Source organism: Harmonia axyridis, chromosome 1 (genome assembly GCF_914767665.1).
Source record: "Harmonia axyridis chromosome 1, icHarAxyr1.1, whole genome shotgun sequence".
NCBI classification, from domain to species: Eukaryota; Metazoa; Arthropoda; class Insecta; order Coleoptera; family Coccinellidae; genus Harmonia; species Harmonia axyridis.
Genome location: NC_059501.1, coordinates 19,822,980 through 19,841,985, shown reverse-complemented (window position 1 = coordinate 19,841,985; position 19,006 = coordinate 19,822,980). Strand labels below are relative to the sequence as shown.

At 35.3% G+C, this 19,006-nt stretch overlaps 1 protein-coding gene across 14 annotated transcripts in view; it reads right to left on the bottom strand.

Moving 5' to 3' along the window:
* LOC123682733 (protein lap4) overlaps window positions 1-19,006 on the bottom strand; it is a 144,748-nt gene that overhangs the window by 31,433 nt on the left and 94,309 nt on the right. For all 14 annotated transcript variants that reach the window (XM_045621505.1, XM_045621512.1, XM_045621534.1 and 11 more), the window contains one exon: window positions 2,700-2,799. In XM_045621505.1, the coding sequence (XP_045477461.1) occupies window positions 2,700-2,799 (100 nt within the window). The remainder of the gene's footprint in view (window positions 1-2,699; window positions 2,800-19,006) is intronic.

Sequence of the window (19,006 nt, the reverse complement as noted above, 5' to 3'; positions counted from 1 at the left end):
CCCGTAGTTGATCCGGAAGACACTATAAAATTCTACTCGCAAAACCGGAAAAGATCGTTAACCTCTCTCCTCAAGTTCACTACTGTATCAGAAATGGATGTGCTCAAAATAATCTCTCAGTTGAAATCTAAAGCCTGTGGAATAGATGGCATCAATATACACGTACTACATCTTTGTACCCCGTTTATTCTTCCATTTTTAACTCATCTCATAAATTACTGTATTTCCAACTCAGTTTATCCAACTACATGGAAAAAGGCACTTGTAATCCCAAAACCAAAAAAAACATCTCCTAAAGAATACAGGGACCTCAGACCTATAAGCATCCTCCCATGCTTATCGAAGATTCTTGAAAAAATAATTAACGAACAACTAATTAATCATATAGAAGCTAACAATATCCTTCCTGAAACACAATCTGGTTTTAGAAAATATCACAACTGTTCTACCACTCTAGCAGATATCACGGATGACATCTTTCGTGCCACAGATAATGGTAAAGCCACATTGCTTGTTCTCTTAGACTATAGTAGAGCCTTTGATACCCTTGATCGGTCTATATTGTTGGCAGCTCTCCACTACATAGGTTTGGATGAAGGCGCGGTTGCCTTTTTCAGGAGTTATTTTGATGGGAGGACTCAAAGAGTCATGATAGACGGTGTTCTATCCGAGGAACTACCTGTGACTAGGGGTGTTGCACAGGGATCAATTCTGGGAGCAACTCTTTACATAGTGTACACCTCTGAGCAAGATTGCTCTTTTAATAAATGCAAAGCTCACTATTACGCAGACGATACTCAAGTATGTATATCCTTTGACAACACTGATGTCGTTGAAGCTTGTAACACGTTGAATCTCGAACTTGAAAAGCTTATGAATTTTTCAGCTCAACATCACCTTCACATCAATGCAGAAAAATGTACGGCACTACTTTTCGGTCCTAAAAATTGTAGAGAACAAACTGAAAAATTGGTGAATATAAAAATCGGTGATAAAAGTTTGAAGGTTGAAGACGGCAAACGTAATCTAGGAGTGATTTTTGATAATAATCTAAGATTTGATGATCATGTCTCGAACTGTATTCGTCGGGCATATTACAAATTAAGGCTGCTATATTGTAATCGGCACTATATCCCAGAGAAACAAAAAAAAATTTTATGTGACTCCCTTGTACTGTCAACTTTTAACTTTGGTGACGTGATTTATGGGGAATGCTTAACTGCGATAGCCAGGGCGAGAATTCAGCGTGTCCAGAATTCATGTCTCAGATTTATATTCGGCATAAGAAAATTCGATAGAATCTCTCATAAACTCAAAGAAATAGGTTGGTTGAACATGAATTTCCGCCGAAAATTACACTCAGCCTGCTTCTATCATAACATTGTGTTGAATAAAACTCCGAACTATCTTCATAGAAAAATAATATATAGAAGTCATGTTCATAATATAAATATAAGAAATAGAGGTCTAATAACACCACCTATTCATAGAACGACCTTTTTCGAAAGAAGTTTCACCTATAACATCGCAAAAGTCTATAATCCTATTCCATACACCTTCAAGACTTTGAACATAAAAGCGTTTAAAAATAAAATGTTTGAATTATACTTGAAAGAACAGAACGAGCCCTAGTTCTTCTATTTTTCTTGCACATTGTCTAACTGACTCCATTAGTGAACGCAGAACGCCTATGAAAAAAGTGTGAAAAAACAAATCAAAATTATTTTTTTGTTTTCTTGTTTATTATTTTTTTTCTGTAAGGGTTGAGTAGAGCAGAATATGCATGAGCATAACTGGACTCCGCCTTTTTTCACAATAAAGCAAATTAGCTAATAACTAAAATAAGATAAGATAAGAATTATTGTAACTTTTTTGTGAAAATAAAGACATTATTATTATTATTATATTATATATCTCCTATATACATTATATAATTGAGCTTGAAGATATTTATGGTTCACGTAAAAGCAAATCTCACAATTTGCTTTCATCCATAATTCAGATCTCTTAATTTAAAGAGAGAGCTGAATTTGAAGCGCCCTTCAGCCAACTTAATCTGTTATGACATATATGGCCGGTTCGTGATGCTCACTCTGTCAAAATTCATTATTTGCCCATTTTGCGAACAAGCCTGAACTAATTAGGTCTGCCTTCTTCTGACGAGAAAAAAAGCTTTGTTGGGATCAACTTGAATGTAATTATTTGCGATTAAACTCTTCTAGAATTAGTTCAAAAATGCACCACATCCAACTAAGCAGCCAAAGTTCTTGATGGTTGAACTTATCTACTAAAGTTTTGAGCTGACATCAGCGTGATAATTTAGAAGTAGGAGATTTTCTACTGAGGTGTTTACTGAGAATATTGCATCTGTAGCCCATCTTCGAAAATGTGGCTGATTCAACTGATACGTTGAATATATTGCGCTACTGAGTTATGAGTATTGATTTTTATGGCCTTGGAAAATATTGATGATGGACAAAGTTGATATACTAGTTTTTTTCTTTTAAATAAAAATGAAACCTTTTCTTGGGATGCCCTTCATAAACATTTCCCTACAATTTACGATGTTATACCCGTACAATTTACCAGAGGATAAAACCAGTAGACGCAAAATAACTGACTGCATTCTCACCTTGGTGTGAAAGCAGTTTTGCTGCTACAAATATATCTGGTAGGAGATAAGAGAAATGGAAGCTTACCTTGACTGCTGCTGTAGCTACGCTCACCAATGCTGTCGGGTGGTGTGGAAACGCTAAGTCTATCAGTACTTCCGTCGTCTTCTTTTCGACTTTTCATTGCCTGTAAAATTAAAGCAGAATAGAAATAAAGTCAATATTTGCATTGAAGTTAACTTCAAATACTCGCTAGAACAATAACATATATGTACAATACAATATAAAGCTCATTCAGGGGATTTCAGGGTAGGTATAGTCGATTTAGCAAGCAGGCGACGTCACGGACAGAATTGGATATGTATGTATGTATATACAGGGTGGTCCAACGAATATTTAACATCTCGATTTTCCAACTTTAAAATAAAAATGTGGAAAATCGTTGGGACCCGTCAATTTCTGATTCGAGGGGGAACAACTTTTCCGCTCTTCGCATCCCTGTAACTACAACCCCCTAACGGGGGTGAGCTCAATCCCTTAATTTTGAATAGGGATGAGGGGTATTGCGATAACTAATTTTGAAAATCGTATCAAATACAATGAGACCTTGAAATTTAGCTTCAAAATATCCATCGATGATGAAATAACACCCCTCATCCCTATTCAAAATCAAGGGTTGTATTCATCCTCATCAGAGGGTAGCAAGTTACGGGGATGAAAATGTGGAAAATCGAGTGTTCGTTGGACCACTTTGCATTTAACATGTATGCATGTACATTTGGCGGTTTGCGCGATAGAGGAACACGCTACGAGTTGGATAGTGAATACATATTATATTATGGGAAGTAATAGGGAATTCGATTGAAAGGGCTTGTTCAATCGCAAACAAAATTGATATAGTTATGCACTTGATGGTTCTACATCAATGGATATTCAAATAGAGAGCAGAGAGCGAAACTTCATAAATTAACTCCAATAATGTAATATTTGTATTATTAAATGTTATTCAATTGTTACCAGTCCAATTGTTAGGTTTGAAATATTTAATTGGAATAATTTCTATGAAAGTAGAGAAAAATTTTCATACATTTTTATACAATTGTGTGATTTTTCTGGAGAAAACAAGTTTTTTTGGGCAAATTAGTTTCGAATGATTTGAGTATTTTCTTCGAATTTTTTCGCTATTACTATTTATTTTAATTATTAAGCTGTTAAAACTGTCATTCGGGCAATCATCCAGTTACTTGAAGAATACATTCATAAAAAACGATGGCAAATAAGTGTTTCATTGTTTCAATTCCACAAAAAATGCTTGTGAATTTCTATTTTCATTTTGGTGTATATTAATAGATCTGATTGTTATTTAGATAAGAACAGCATGTAGTGGAAGATACATAGTGAGTATAGTTCAGTTAGAATGATATTTTTCTTATCTTTTTGTTCAATCTGGAATGTTGCATGTTATCAGTTTTGATAACGAAAAATTAGGGCACTAGTGCAAAGCTAATAGTTACTTTGGCACTAAATATTATGAGAACTGAGATTTTTAACGTAATGGTACACGCGGAACTGTTTCCTCAAAAAAATCATGAGGGGAGATTTGTAAGATCTGATCATTTTATATTGAATAACACTTTCGTGTCATTTTGAATGCTTCGACATACGAAATACTATTCGCAAATAAAAATCTGAGATTTGGGTCCATATTATGATACTACAAGTGAGTAGAGAAGGGAGTTACAAAAAAAAACTTCTTAGGCATTTTTGAAACATATGTGAAACATTATTGAGGGATAAGGCCCAAAAAATTGTTTACTCAGCAGTGAATATTCCCCAATTAAAAAATGTTTTCAGCCCTAAATTCACATTAGGTTGGGGTGCAAAACATACATAGTATTTTTGTTTTTCGAAATTAAAATGTCAATTGAAAGTCCAATTCAGCATTGGATCTGCAAGAAGTAACTGTTGACACGTGAATCCCAAGAGATAACTCAATCCTAATGGCTTCTGAAGGTGTAATTCCAACAGCCAATAATTCTAGACGGCCCTGACACGTCGGTACATGACCTACTAACGCCAACGACGAAACCAATTTGTAGGTCGGGAAACCAAGGACAAACAAATGGACCTGTAACTAGATTCTTGGATAACATTTGAATAAGCGACAACAGCACGAAATTCGATATAAAACGATGTTTACGTGAATATCTTTCACATCAAGATGAGTAAGCTGATATTTTACTTGTTCTGTGAGAAATCCACGAGGAGAATAGATACATCTATTATGTTTTTTTCTTAAATCCTCTTAGCTTTCACTTGACGTGACTGCATATTAAATAAAACATCTAGGCATTTTGTTGAATTGCACTAATTAAATATTAATAAATAATCATAGGCTTCTTGATCGATTTTTTAAATTCTCACAAATTATGCAGTGATTTTAATGAGCACGTTTAAAATGCATATTTTCAATTAATAAAATGAAATAGTGAAATAAGTTATTACTTTTTTACTATAGCAATCTTTTTGAGGATAGAATTTAATGTTTATTTGAATGCCCTGAGTTTTCAATGAACTTCTATTAGGACATTCCTTGCCAATGGGTGTGGCATTGAGCTGCCCCGCCGTGAAAAAACAGGTTACGACCTAAATGAAAGAAGAAGAATCATTTTGAAATCAATTCCTGAATTGACTAGTATTATATTGTAGAAAATATCGAATTCGCAGTAAATCCCTAAACGTAGACGAAATGCAAATGATACAACTGGTTACTTCAAATTGACGTCATCGTAAGTTCTCCAAATTCAGTTCGTTCCTCATCACATAATACATTATGTATGTCTAGCTTCAAAGATACGAGTAAAAACATAGAGTTAAGTATGGAGATATTGAAGGTTAAGTGACATTTGTTGTTGTTTGAAAAAATGGAATGAGATCGAGTTTTGTGTATTAATAAAGTACGTTTTTCTATGGAAAAAATACTTTGCTAGAAAAGCAATGGATTGATGAGTGTTATGTGGACTCTGCTTCATCGACAACAATGATTGAAATGTGCTCCGGGGAAACAGATCTGGCTATAATGAAAAAGTGATTGCCAGAGTTCAAGCCTATTTCACAAGCAGATTCGAATCTTCGTACAGAATAACTGGAAAACTTAAAGGAACGTTGGAGTACATGTATTACTCTTGAATGTGGATATGTAGACGAATAAGATCGAATTTTCACTTTTTACTGGTTAGGTTCGAGACTTTTTTAGTGAAATGTTAACATTTCCCAAATAACGTATAAATTTCAGCTTTTATATCCATGACGTAATTGGCTCCTAATCTAATAGTCCTTTATCACACGTTACCTGTCAGAACCTACTGAATATTTTAGTGGCCATTTCTACGTGGCCCTATATTGAAGATCGGTATTTTCACGTCCTTGATTGAACATGTTGAAGTTCAAATTACCGAGTTAAGAGAATTTGGACCCATTTGGACTAAGCGAACGTTTCGTATATATATTTAGAACACATCAAGGCAAGTTCATTTAGTCTAATAATAATGATCAGAAGGGGCACAGAGAATATTGGAAATGAACAGTAGCATTTAATTCACTCAACATCATTTTTTCAATATTCTCTAGACCCAAAAAAATCATCTTTATTCGTAAAAACGAACTTGCATTGACCAAGTATAAATATAAGGTGTAATAAAAAGAAATTCATTATTTTTACATGTAACACAAGGCTTCAATTACTATAGTTAGAATGATCCGATTCAGGTCAAATATGCGCCGTTTTGTTGGATAACTTATTTTCATTTTGAAGGTAATATCATTATGCCTCTCATAGAAGCATTCGTCCCTATTACTCTATTAGACAGTCAATTTTCACAAGCCTCTGTTGTTTTCACCAGTAAAATTGTTCGCAATGAACAAGGACAGATGATAATCACTTGGTGCTAGGTTTGGAATATAAGGTGGATTCATAAGAACCTCCAAACCAAGCTACAGGAATTTCTGGCCACACTATCGATGTGTGTGGGCTGGCTTTGCCCTGATTCCTGTCCTATTGGCCAAAGCTGGCCCCTTCTGGACGATTGCTTCCTTCAGGCGGTCCAATTGTTGCCAGTACAGTTCTGAATTAATAGTTGTGCCGTAGAAAACAGCTCATAGTAGATAATCCCCTGCTAATCCCACCAAACACACAGCAAAACCTTGCTGGCCGTCAATCCTAGCTTTTCCACCATTTCCGTCGACTCACCGCATTTCGACCACGACCGTTTTTGCTTGACGTTGTCGTAAGTGATCTTCTTTTCATCATCAGTCAACAACCGCTTCAGAAATGGGTCGATTTTGTTGCGATTCATGTGCTCCATGAGGCCTTTTTGCGTTAACTCCTGTGGTACATGTAAATCGAGCTTATTCTTGAGACCAGCCTTGAATATTGTTCCAAATGGTTTCAAACGGTTCTTTGTGCAATCTTTAGCTCTTGGCCAATCGGAACAGTGCGCTCATTACGGTCGGACTCGACATTTTTCATGATTCCATCGACATTTTTGACAAATGGCCTTCCGGAATCGACGAAATCAAAACAGTTTATCAAAGGAAAACTCTAAATATAGTGTATCTTCTCTTTGCTAGTGTCCATCTTTGTCGCGCGCTCAAACTAAACTGAGCAAAGTAATCACAAAACTGTCAGGAGAGTTTTTGTAGTACGAAATCTCATATTTTTAACGCCATCCGGTGGAACACGATCGGACTCAAAGAACGCGAGATACAGATAACTAAAGCCATCTATTGGAAAAATAATGGATGTATTTTTACAACACCTAATACAACCAACCAACCAATTCTATTTTATTTAATATGATTTCATCAATTCAAACAATGCTAAGACTAAGAATTTTGCTCTTACTAGCGAACAATCGCCTGACAGACCCTCAAAAACGTGTCATACCAATTATACGAACCATAAATATCACCATAACCTAGTCTATTAATTCCCGCCCATAAGTAATGAGGTCGGACGGCAGTAAAAGACCGGATCGATTGGATCCGCTTGCAAAATCCAACAACGGACAATTTGATCATTTAATTAATGCGGGGGCCTCTATTTTCGCCGAAATGTCGCGCTATACCCTATTATCTAATTACGAACGGCCATTGTTCCTGACTTCACTCGCACGGGCGTGGACGTACAATTGCAATTAGGCAGAGTACGTGCCGCGGAAACATCAGTCATCGAGAGAAAAGAGCGCAAAGGATGATGACAACACGGCCGGTCGTCAGGCATACCGATGAGCACGTGTGCGATGATCGAAGGTGGCCGATACCGATATGGTTTCTATGGTTTAATTGATCTTCGACAGGCGACAGGCGTGAGTCATCGACAGTTCTGACGGTTTGGGCTCGGTAAGGTGTTCTTGGTTGGTTTCTTTCGAGTGAATTTGTTGACTTGATATGGTAGATCTTTTTTTGGGAATTATTAACAGATGTGGGAGAAACTTATAGAACCTTATAGAATCCACTTGATATGGTAGATCTTTTTTTAGGAATTAATGACAGATGTGGGAGAGACTTAAAGAACCTGTCTTATGTAACGGCGACTTATTCGAGCCTACCTTAATACGCTCTATTAGTGTGACGTCACACACCGCCATTTTTGGTTCTCCTGTCAGTGTTCGGAATCCAAACAAATAAATTCTCATTCAAATTAGTACGGTGTCGTTGAAGGAATTGGCTTATTTTCATGAATAAGAGTATTTGAGGAACGATTTCAGTATTAATTGATAGACAGAAGGGGCGAGGTTAATACCAGTAAGTTTGAATTCTGTATCATTCCCCAGATTTTGTAAAAGGCCGTGTTTATTAGTTGAACTTCAAGTTTGAACTTACTGGCATTAATCTCGTGCCTTCTGTCTATCAATTAATAGTAAAATCGTTCCTTAAATAATCTTATTCATCAAAATAAGCCAATTTCTTCAACGACAACGTACTAATTTGAATGACAATTTGTTTGCTTGGATTACGAGCACTGACAAGAGAATCAAAAATGGCGGTGTGTGACGTCATCACTAATAGACCGTATAGTCACATTAGATTTTTTGCCTGACGTGGCTAGATATTGGCAAGTCGAAACAGATGTAGAATTTTGGCATTTAAGAATAACCACTCAGCAGTTATATTTGATCGAGAAAATTCAAATTTGGCGGATAGCATTCTTCATAAGTGACACAAAACCAAGGAACTAAAGTTGGCACTAGACAAATATAATGGTACAGATAATTTTGAGTTCTTCCATTCCTTCCTATTTGAGGGAAAAGTTGATTTTGAGGCGTGATGTTCATGAAATTGCCATTAGGCATAGACAAATGCTTATGTTGCCTAGATTCAGTTCAACCATGTTTCAGCGCTCGTTTACTTATAAAAAAGTGAAGGTTCATGTAAAATTTTTATTCGATTCCATATGAGGTGCTCTCTCTTAGATATTTGAGGGAAATTTTGAAGGAAAAGTGGTTAAGGGAACAGATGATTTGTTGGCACAGTGCGTTAACTACTAGGTCATTAAATATGACTTAGTTGAGCGCGAAGTTGTAATGGTAATCATATCAGCGTTATATTCACAGTAGAATATTGAAAAATTCATTACTCCGAAACTATTTTAGCAACAACCTTGAGGTGAAAAAAAATTGTATTCAGTACATGGCAATACACGTTGCAAGTTTTTTTTTGTTATTCCGTAATTATCTGTAGTCAATGTTTGAAAATATTAATTTTTCGAAATTTGACTACTTGATTTTTGATTTCGGAACAGTTTAGAATCTCGCCACTGGTTTTTTTCAGTATATATCTTCATATTTTTCTGAATCTAAATATTTTACGTGGATGAGGAAAACAAAAATGTCATGTTAGGATTAAACCCAAAATAACAGCGGATATATGTTGTGACAAAAAAAAATTATATCGCGGAATTTGAAAATTTTCATAGGAAACGGTTAGATAATCAAGCATGAAGAAGCACCCGACGTTAAAGCTATTCTTGTTTTTTGTTTCTCAATTCTTTTACAATTATTGTAACATAACGTTTATGATTTGTCATTCACAATTCTCATAACTTCTAAAATTAAGTCAGTCAAATTGTGATCCACCGAGTACAACGAAAGAATTCATTCGAATTAAAATAAATATTTACTGGACACATGAAGCAGCAGCAATAACACGCATTACCTAATGCGCTACTTCAATGTTCAACTCGTTATTAACATTTTTACATGTATCATTCAAGGCCATGTCGATTATTATTGCTTTGTTAAAAATCACATGCAACAAAAAGGCGATAGGTTTTGTAAGGACTCCAATAACAATGAATTCTAATTAAATTTCAATGTTTCAATATAAGCGATAAGGAAAGTTCTTATCGGTTAATGAAAACTGCGAAGGAGGGAAATTCGAGAAATTTGTTGGAACATTCCAAGTTACCAATCAAAAGTTAATTGCTAACCATTGTTGAGAACGGAGTTGGAAGTTTCTATTCAGCATGGTTTCTCAAACAAATTTCGAGTTTTATCATCTGAACTTCTAAGGAAAGAATTTTTTTTTTCAATACTCTTTCTCTAAACAAATTGATTTATCATTTCGTCAAAATTTTTGTATGTAATTTCATTCATAATTCTTGAACGGAAATATCTACAAACATAAAATGTTGAGATTCTGGTTGTATACATACAGGATGTTCCTAAATTGAAGATACAAATGAAAATAAGAGATTCCTCGGATAATTTCAAGAAAAAGCCCTATTAACATGGCCCCGCGAATGCTTTGTTTTCGAGATACAGGGTGTTAAAGTTTAATACTTTGCAAGTTTATTTCTCATAGCATCTGCACTTCACAAGATATACAACTGAAATTTGGCATAGATATTTCAATTTAGAGTTTAAATGACGTGATAACGTCAATTTCGGTTGCAAAACTACAGGGTGATATTACTTCTAGTACAGTGTCCGCTTTTTCCCTTCAGAACTTTCTTTGGTGGACTACTGGTAGTTCCAAAAATTGTAAAAATAAACTTTGATCCAGTACATTTCAGTTTCTTGTAGGTTTGTCGTATCTGATACCGATTTCGACAAAAAATCAAAAGATACTCTAAAATCTTCAGGAATATCCAAATTATCATGAAAAACCAGTTAGTGAGCTGTGATGAATACATTCGTTATTTGTTTTGGTGCTTATTTCCCCGATCTACAGGGTGGCCACTTTTTCAATGGGATTGTATTGGTAACTTTTAAACCATAAGAGTTGGACGGTCGGTCAAATGGAGAAAAAGTTGCATGCATAGAAGTATTATCAAGCAGTTCAAACAAATGGAGATTATCAGGGCCGGTTATTAAGATATCATAAGAAAAGTAAATTCTGTCATTTTGATTTTTCTTTTTTTCCCACTTTATTTCAAATATTATCAAAAAATGTTACAGGAATTTTTCATTGACAGTAAATTGTTCTCAATTTGACGTAATCAGATTTCGTATCCAACGTTTCGTGCCCTCTGGGCCACCCTCAACCTCATTTTTTTCAATACGGACTCGTACATTTTATGACACTTTTCGAAATAACTTTTAACGCTGAATTCAATGATATATCATACAATGTCATTCAAAGTTGATTTTCAGGTGATTTTGACCCTTATCAAATTTTTTTTGGGTCGGAAGTGTAGTGAATGCAAATTATCAAAGACTGCTTTTAATAAAATAGTCAAGAGACGCGAATACAATGATTTTAAATTTGAATACCAAGCCTTGCAAAACTTATATCGTAATGACATCAAAATAAAGTTCGATTCTGTTATTTTGTTTCAACGGAACAAATGACAAATCCAACAATAGTGATTTCTCGCGAGAACATTGAGAAATTTGAGAATATATTGGAAGGTATTCAAGAAGACGAAATAAGCAAATGTATAAGAAGTATGGGTTCCAGAACCGTTAAGTGCATTTTACAAAATGGTGGACATTTCGAACACTTACTTCATTCATTTTCATTTACTTTCGAATAATCATTCGATTTTTCTTTCATTAAATTATAATTCGTTTAATTATTATGAATTGAAATATGTAAATAATTATTACTTGTTTCTTGATTTGATTCTGATATGTTCCATTTAGTTCAAGATGATTAAGTTGATTTTCTCATCGAAATGTATTGCATGTTGTTAATTGAACTAAAGGTACCTAAATGTAATACAGATCCGACCCAAAGAAATTTGGATTAGGTTCAAAATCACCTGAATATCAAGTTTGAATGACATTGTATGATATATCGTTGAATTTAGCGTTAAAAGTTATTTTGAAAAGTGTCATAAAATATGCAGGTCCGTATTGAAAAAAATGAGGTTGAGGGTGGTCTAGAGAGTACGAAACGTTGGATACGAAATCTGATTACGTAAAATTGAGGATATTTTACTGTCGAATAAAAAATTCCCGTAACATTATTTGATAATATTTGAAATAAAGTGGGAAAAAAAGAAAAATCAAAATGACAGAATTTACTTTTCTTATGATATCTCGATAACCGGCCCTGATAATCTCGATTTGTTTGAACTGCTTGACAATGCTTCTATGAATGCAACTTTTTCTTTATTTGACCGACCATCTAACTCTTATGGTTTAAAAGTTACCAATACAATCCCATTGAAAAAGTGGCCACCCTGTATAGCGATGATTCATAAAGATTCGATAAACTCGTGTAATCATCAAAAGAAGAATAGAACTGCAAGAAACACCCCGTATCTCGAAAAATAGGTTTTGCATTTTCGTTATTTATACCTAAAATTTAGCCGATATTTCTGGGGCAAATTCTTGTTAAAATAATATTTTAATGACAAATCCCAGAATTTTCAATTCTGGTGCGTATTTTAGACGAATGTTAATTTTTTTTTTATTTCAATACAAGGCTGCTCGAATCCACATGATACTACAATATTCCGGTGATATGCGGTTAAAGCAAGATAAGGTTCGTTTAAGTTTTGAAAATAATATAGAATGACTTGGTTTTCTACATTGGTTGATATAATGTTTTATTCGATTTCAATGGTTCTGTCAAGGAAGAATTTTTCGGTGAGAATTTGGTTTTTCTTCTTCAAGAAGTATCGGGAAATCATCAACTGGTTTTTCGAAGAATATACCTCGAAAAATGTCAAGGCTACTACGATGACTGGATTCTTTTCTTTCCGACTATTGGTTGAGTTACTATTGCAACTACTAAAAGTTCTTATCGAAAATATTAAATCAATATTTACGATCATAGTACCATACATAGATGAAAGGTGGCATCATTGAAATGGAACGTTGTTCAGTATCAGATCGTAACTGGTTATATCGAATAACTGCAATTTCTTCATCATCGATGATAAATATAGCCCATGATGTCATTCCACAGGTAAACACTGGATACACAAAAACAAGCTTTCATTAATTGATGCTCTATAGAAGGTTAATGACATGGCGTCTACGGAATAGTGCTTTCCTGTGGGCAAAAACTTGATGCTATCGAGAGTTTGAATATAAAAGAAGACGCCTCTACGGATAAGTCGATTGGGAAGATATATATTTAATTAGATAGATAACATTTTTTCTGCGATAACTTTCTCAAAATGCAGTTAGCTTCACCATATTATTTTCAATTTATTGATTTAGGTTTTTCAATCGGAAATATAAAAAACATAAATAAGTATAATCCTGCTGGTTTTGAATCCAAGCATACTGAATTAATCTCTCTTGTCAGAATAGGTATATGTTGAATCAAATTACAATTGTAATTAGAATAATAAATCACTGACGGGAAGATTAGACCTTTTTTTTAACAAGCAAGCGCTTTCAACACTTTTTCTGCACGTATTTTAAGTTGTCAAGAGTCACTAATGAGATAAGTATATTAACGACATGCAGAATTAAGCTTATCATTTATGTGTAAAGGGTGTTTTTTTTCGAGGTATATAACTTTAAGTTGGCATTACTGTTCAAGATGGCAACCGATTTAACAGCTGTCAAGTGATTTATTCTCAGTTTGGTTTGGCAATTCATCATGAATAGACTCACGCCTGAACAACGCTTGCAAATAGTGCAATTTTATTTCGAAAATAATGGTTCTGTGCGGAATACGTATCGCGCACTACGTCCATTTTATTTTGTTTAGCGATGAAGCGCACTTCTGGTTGAATGGCTACGTCAACAAACAAAACTGCCGCATTTGGAGTGAAGCTAATCCTCAAGTGTATGTCGAAACACCGTTACATCCAGAAAAACTGACTGTTTGGTGCGCTTTATGGTGAAATAATTGGTCCGTACTTCTTCAAAAACGATGATGGCCAGAACGTTACAGTAAATGGTGATCGGTATAGAGCCATAATTACTAACTTTTCCATTCCTAAATTGAACAACCATGATGTCCAGAAGCTGTGGTTCCAACAAGACGGCGCAACATGTCACACAGCTCGTGCCACAATCGATTTATTGAAAGACACGTTTGGTGTCCGCCTAATTTCACGTTTTGGACCTGTGAATTGGCCTCCAAGATCTTGTGATTTAACATGGCAAGACTACTTTCTGTGGGGCTATGTAAAGTCATTGGTCTATGCGGATAAGCCACAAACCATTGACCATTTGGAAGACAACATTCGCCGTGTTATTGCCGATATACGGCCACAAATGTTGGAAAAAATCATAGAAAATTGGACTACATCCGAGCCAGCCGTGGCGGTCATATGCCAGAAATCATATTTAAAATGTAGTGCCACAAGATTATCTTGCGGATAAATAAAATTCATGTCAATCGAATAATCCATTTATACGATCAAAGAATCAAACATTTGAGTTTCAATTTATTTCATTCGCATTTAGAAAAATGTTGTTTCTGTGTTTTTAACGCAATTGACATCTTGAACGAACCCCGCCTTGTTCGGGCAACGGCAGTTTCAATTGGAAAGTACCACTTTCCGCACGTGTTAGGAAAATTTTTATTGCAGAGAATGTTGACAAACACAGCTGAGCGGAACAACCTCATGTTGTGTTCAAGAATCAAGGAAGAAATATGAAAAGGTTGCCATCAAACTGGGCCGAATTACCGCCCTTCAAAAGGAGGCGCCTGAAACGGCCGCTTCACTGTTTGGAAACGACTTGAGGAAATGAGTAATGCTTCATTGAAAGGTTCGATTTTTCTTCTTACGTTATAGGTATGCTATTATAATATTATTTCGGCATCGAAACACGAAGAATATTCTCAGTTGATCAGTTGAATTTTTCCATTAGGGATTGAATCAATCTTTCATTGAAATTATTTTTTTTTCTTGAATGCTTCATCTTCTTGTCAAGAACTGAACACCCAATTATTGAAACCTGAATTGATGTTTTGTTTCAAACTTCCAGTGAAAGTAAATGACCACTAATGTGTTGTTTGTTAGGAACTGTTTTGATCACCTGCTGAGAACTTTAATATGACAGTTTTCATTAAGCGATCAAGAGAAATAATTAAGACATAATTGAATTTCTCCTGTGAAGTAGAATGGCGTCGACAGTATTGATTGTTGAAATGAATTGAAAATTAAAATCTAGTTTCAGGTTCGGCGATGCCAGAAGCAAGTTGATTTCATATATTGAATCGAGATCGATACGGGATGAGGAAGGCAAACTTTGTTAGATGAATTTCATTGTTATCTTTCTTTTAAAGCCAGAAATGGTCGAGTAATCAGCACTTTACCCTCAGAATATTGCTTCCGAGTTTACCGAAAGTAGTGGAAGCATAGCGTATGGTCCGTATATCTCCTTGGTTACTTTGGTTAGTAAGTTGGCGTTATGTTTATATTACATTCCTCAAAAAGTTGTTACTATTTCCTCGAACTTCGGTGAGTTATCTGCCACCAGAGTAACCGTACTTTCATTCTGGTACGAGGCGTGTATTTAAAGTAAGGTCTCCAAGGCCATTGTATCGCCGCAAGTAGCGCTAGATGAAATCCGGCAACACTATTGTATACGTTAGGCCCCCCTCCACCAATCAACACCTGGTGGAGCTCATTAGGACGCTCAGTCTTGACGTAGCAGCCATTTGCGATGGAAGTGACGGTTGTCGCTCCCGCCAGGTGCGAGTTACATTCAGTCATTGAGTTTTTGCACTAAAAAAAAAAGCAACTCCACCTATAGAAATTCATCGTCAATTAGAAGAATTGTATGATGAGAAATGTATGGACGTGAAAAACGTTCGAAAATGGTGTAGAGAATTTTCTGCTGGCCGACTAAACGTTCACGACGGGGAGCGCAGCGGCAGGCCGTAACACTCGGACGAAACAGTGCGAAAAGTTGAGGCGCTTGTGCTGAAAGATCGCAGGTTGACTCTCAATGAGTTGGCCGAAAAACTCCAGGATGTGTGCAGTAGACTCTATTCATTCAATTTTGGTGAATAACCTGCAATACCGATGAAGAAGTTCATGAAGCGGTCATTTCGTTCTTGCGCGAGGCGACGGGATCGTGGTTCGAGGAGGGGATACAAAAGTTTGTCGTACGAATGAGTGAATGGCGATTACGTAGAAAAATAGCTTAGATTTCAAGCTTTACATCGATGTACAAAACTTAGTAAATTAATGTTATTTAATGTGAAAAAAATAAATGGAGACCTTACTTTAAATACACGCCTCGTATTATTCAATAGTATTTCATTGTGAATATTGCTTTGGTCCGTTATATTCCTATACTGAAGTTATCTATTTGAGATTAGAATTCAATGTTGTTTCAAAATTCAAAATTTGGCCATATGGAAAATCAATCTCCTCCGGCTCTCAAAAGAGGTAGCATAGTTTGCTGTAAAAAATGGCGAAATTTGCAACAAAATAATGAACGAAAAACAATGAAAATACAAATGACAACCATGTTTACTCCAAATTGAAGTCATCGTTTTTTTAAAACTTTTGAAATTGTTATTGTTTGGGTTTTGGGGTGTGTAGAATCCAGAAATAAGAGGAAAATTTCCTTCCCTTCCCAAGTTACGTTATCTTGAGCTCCTTTGGAGAATTATGAGAGCTATTTGCTATTTCATAACGGATAGAAAAAAATCGTTAAATTGGGATGAGCTTTTTTTAAATATCTCACACATTGTTCGCCAGAACTCGCTGATATAAAATGCACCAATCAAAATAGAATTTTTTTTTCTGGACTGATTTAGAGCAAACTGAGGAAATTCCATAAACCAATTTGGGGAAAGACAAGATTTCATGCATGCGTAGAAATCGACAGATGAATGAGCGCGCAAAAGCGCCTAATTCACGTGACTGCTTCCCTCGAATTTTCTCGATAAAGGACCGAGCATTATCCTAGAATTTTCCAGGCGATCAGACGTCTGCCGTTGTTTGCCAACATCCGAGAGGATATTATCGGTTCCTTAGGTCGAACAACTCCGTGTCAAAAGCGCGAGACTTCTTTGTGTGCCAAGACAACGACAATCAATCGAACAGGAGGGGAATGATTCACGTATTTTTCTCCCGACAAAGTAACACAATAAGGCCTTATTGAAGCGAACAAAGGGAATGACTGTGCCGGATTAGAGTCAACAAGCGGATTCGAGGAAAAAGTTTCGCGCTCGTGTGGAGGCCTTTAGCAAGTTTTGAGAGGTATTTCGGATGGAATGTTTCAATTCCTTCGTTGCTTGAAAATCGTTGGATCAAATATTAAGTGTACTACTTTGAAAAGGGTTGCCACCTAATGCGAACACTCTAGCATTTTATACTGATTCTCAGTCTTCTCTACCCTCTAGGTCTAGAGGATGTACATAATGATACTATTTCGGGTATTTTCTTGAATTTGTTTTCTTCATGCACTTCTATATAGAAGCCAAAAATATTGCCTCATACAGATTAGGAATATGTAAACATAAACCCCTTGCCAACAACTGCAAAGTTGAAGAATTTTCAGTAGTAATATCCCTAGGACATTGATGAATAGACGAGATTATTTTATGACAATTGGAAGATTGGGAGAATTTGTCATAAAATGATGAGGCATTTGTCGAAACCAAATGATATTCCAGTTTTCAATATCCAAGGGATATTCCATTGGTCAATGTCCAAGGGATATTTGGCGCAAAATTTTTTGACAAAAAAAATTCATAATTATACACAACGAAATTTTTGTTTATTGATTAAAAGTACAGTTCGTGAAAGAAAAAGTACTAAAATTAAACTTAACATTAGATTGGTTGCTGTTATCTACTATAGAAGATCTTTTACCACACCTAATGTTTATGATCTTGTTGTGGTTGTTCTTGATCGAGATTTAATTATGGTTTTATAGAATTTTGATTGCTCTGACCAACGATTTTCAGCAGTTGATCGATTCGAGTGATTTGTTATCTTTTTGTCCTTTATATTCAAACCATTTGCCTCAGCAGTAAATAAGTCCATCAACTTATTATGTATTTATTCCAACATTATCGTACCATTTTTTCAGTGTGTATTTGGTTTTAAGAACAGTCTTGGTGAGGTAATAATGTCGCCTCATTTTGATGTTAGGTTTTAAAAAAGAAGAAGAGTGCAGCTTCGTCTTTCACCATTGTGAACCAACCATTTACTACTTGTACAGATTTTAGAACGACCTTGGCACGTTTTAGTGAATTCAACAATAGCCAGTATCGTTCCATTTTTAGTAATGGCGTAATTTTTACTTGTCAAATGTTTAAAGATTACAGCTTCAAAAGGACTGCTGCCAAGACAGCAGGCTATTCAAAATAAAACCTTTAATTGGAAAACCCTTTACTTATGACGTAAATTGACTTTGAAATTTGTCAACATTGGGAGTGTCCGGCTGAGAGTTTCCATTAACACCTTTTGGTATTCATCCAAATAACATATCAATTTCCTCTTCAATACTTATGACGTTATTGTGTATTTTATTCTTTCTTTAACACCAGCTACCTGCCAAAGCCACTATAGGCCATTCAAATACTTCTCTTTTCATGAAAACACTTGCAATAAGAGCATTTACCATCCTACATAGGATGGATAAAGGGTAGAATACTAAAAGAACGAACTAGAACCTGTGACGAAAATCATGAGGCTAATCGCAAGGAGGTTGCAAATTGTTTCCCTTTAATTCAAGCATTTGAGGAAAAGGTAAAAAAATAATAAATAAATATCCCATTGAACATAACACTTGCAATAAAAGCATCTTAGTAAGAATGAAGGGCCGAATACCAAAAGAACGTTCTAGAACCTGCTATTTCTAGGACTTCAAGAAAATTATGAGACCAATCACCAGCAGAAGACCCAGTGTTTATCTTCAATCATTTAAACGAATGGCCGAATTTAATGAATAAATATCTCATTGATCATAACACTTGCGATAAGAGCATCTTAGTTAGATGGATCAAGGGCA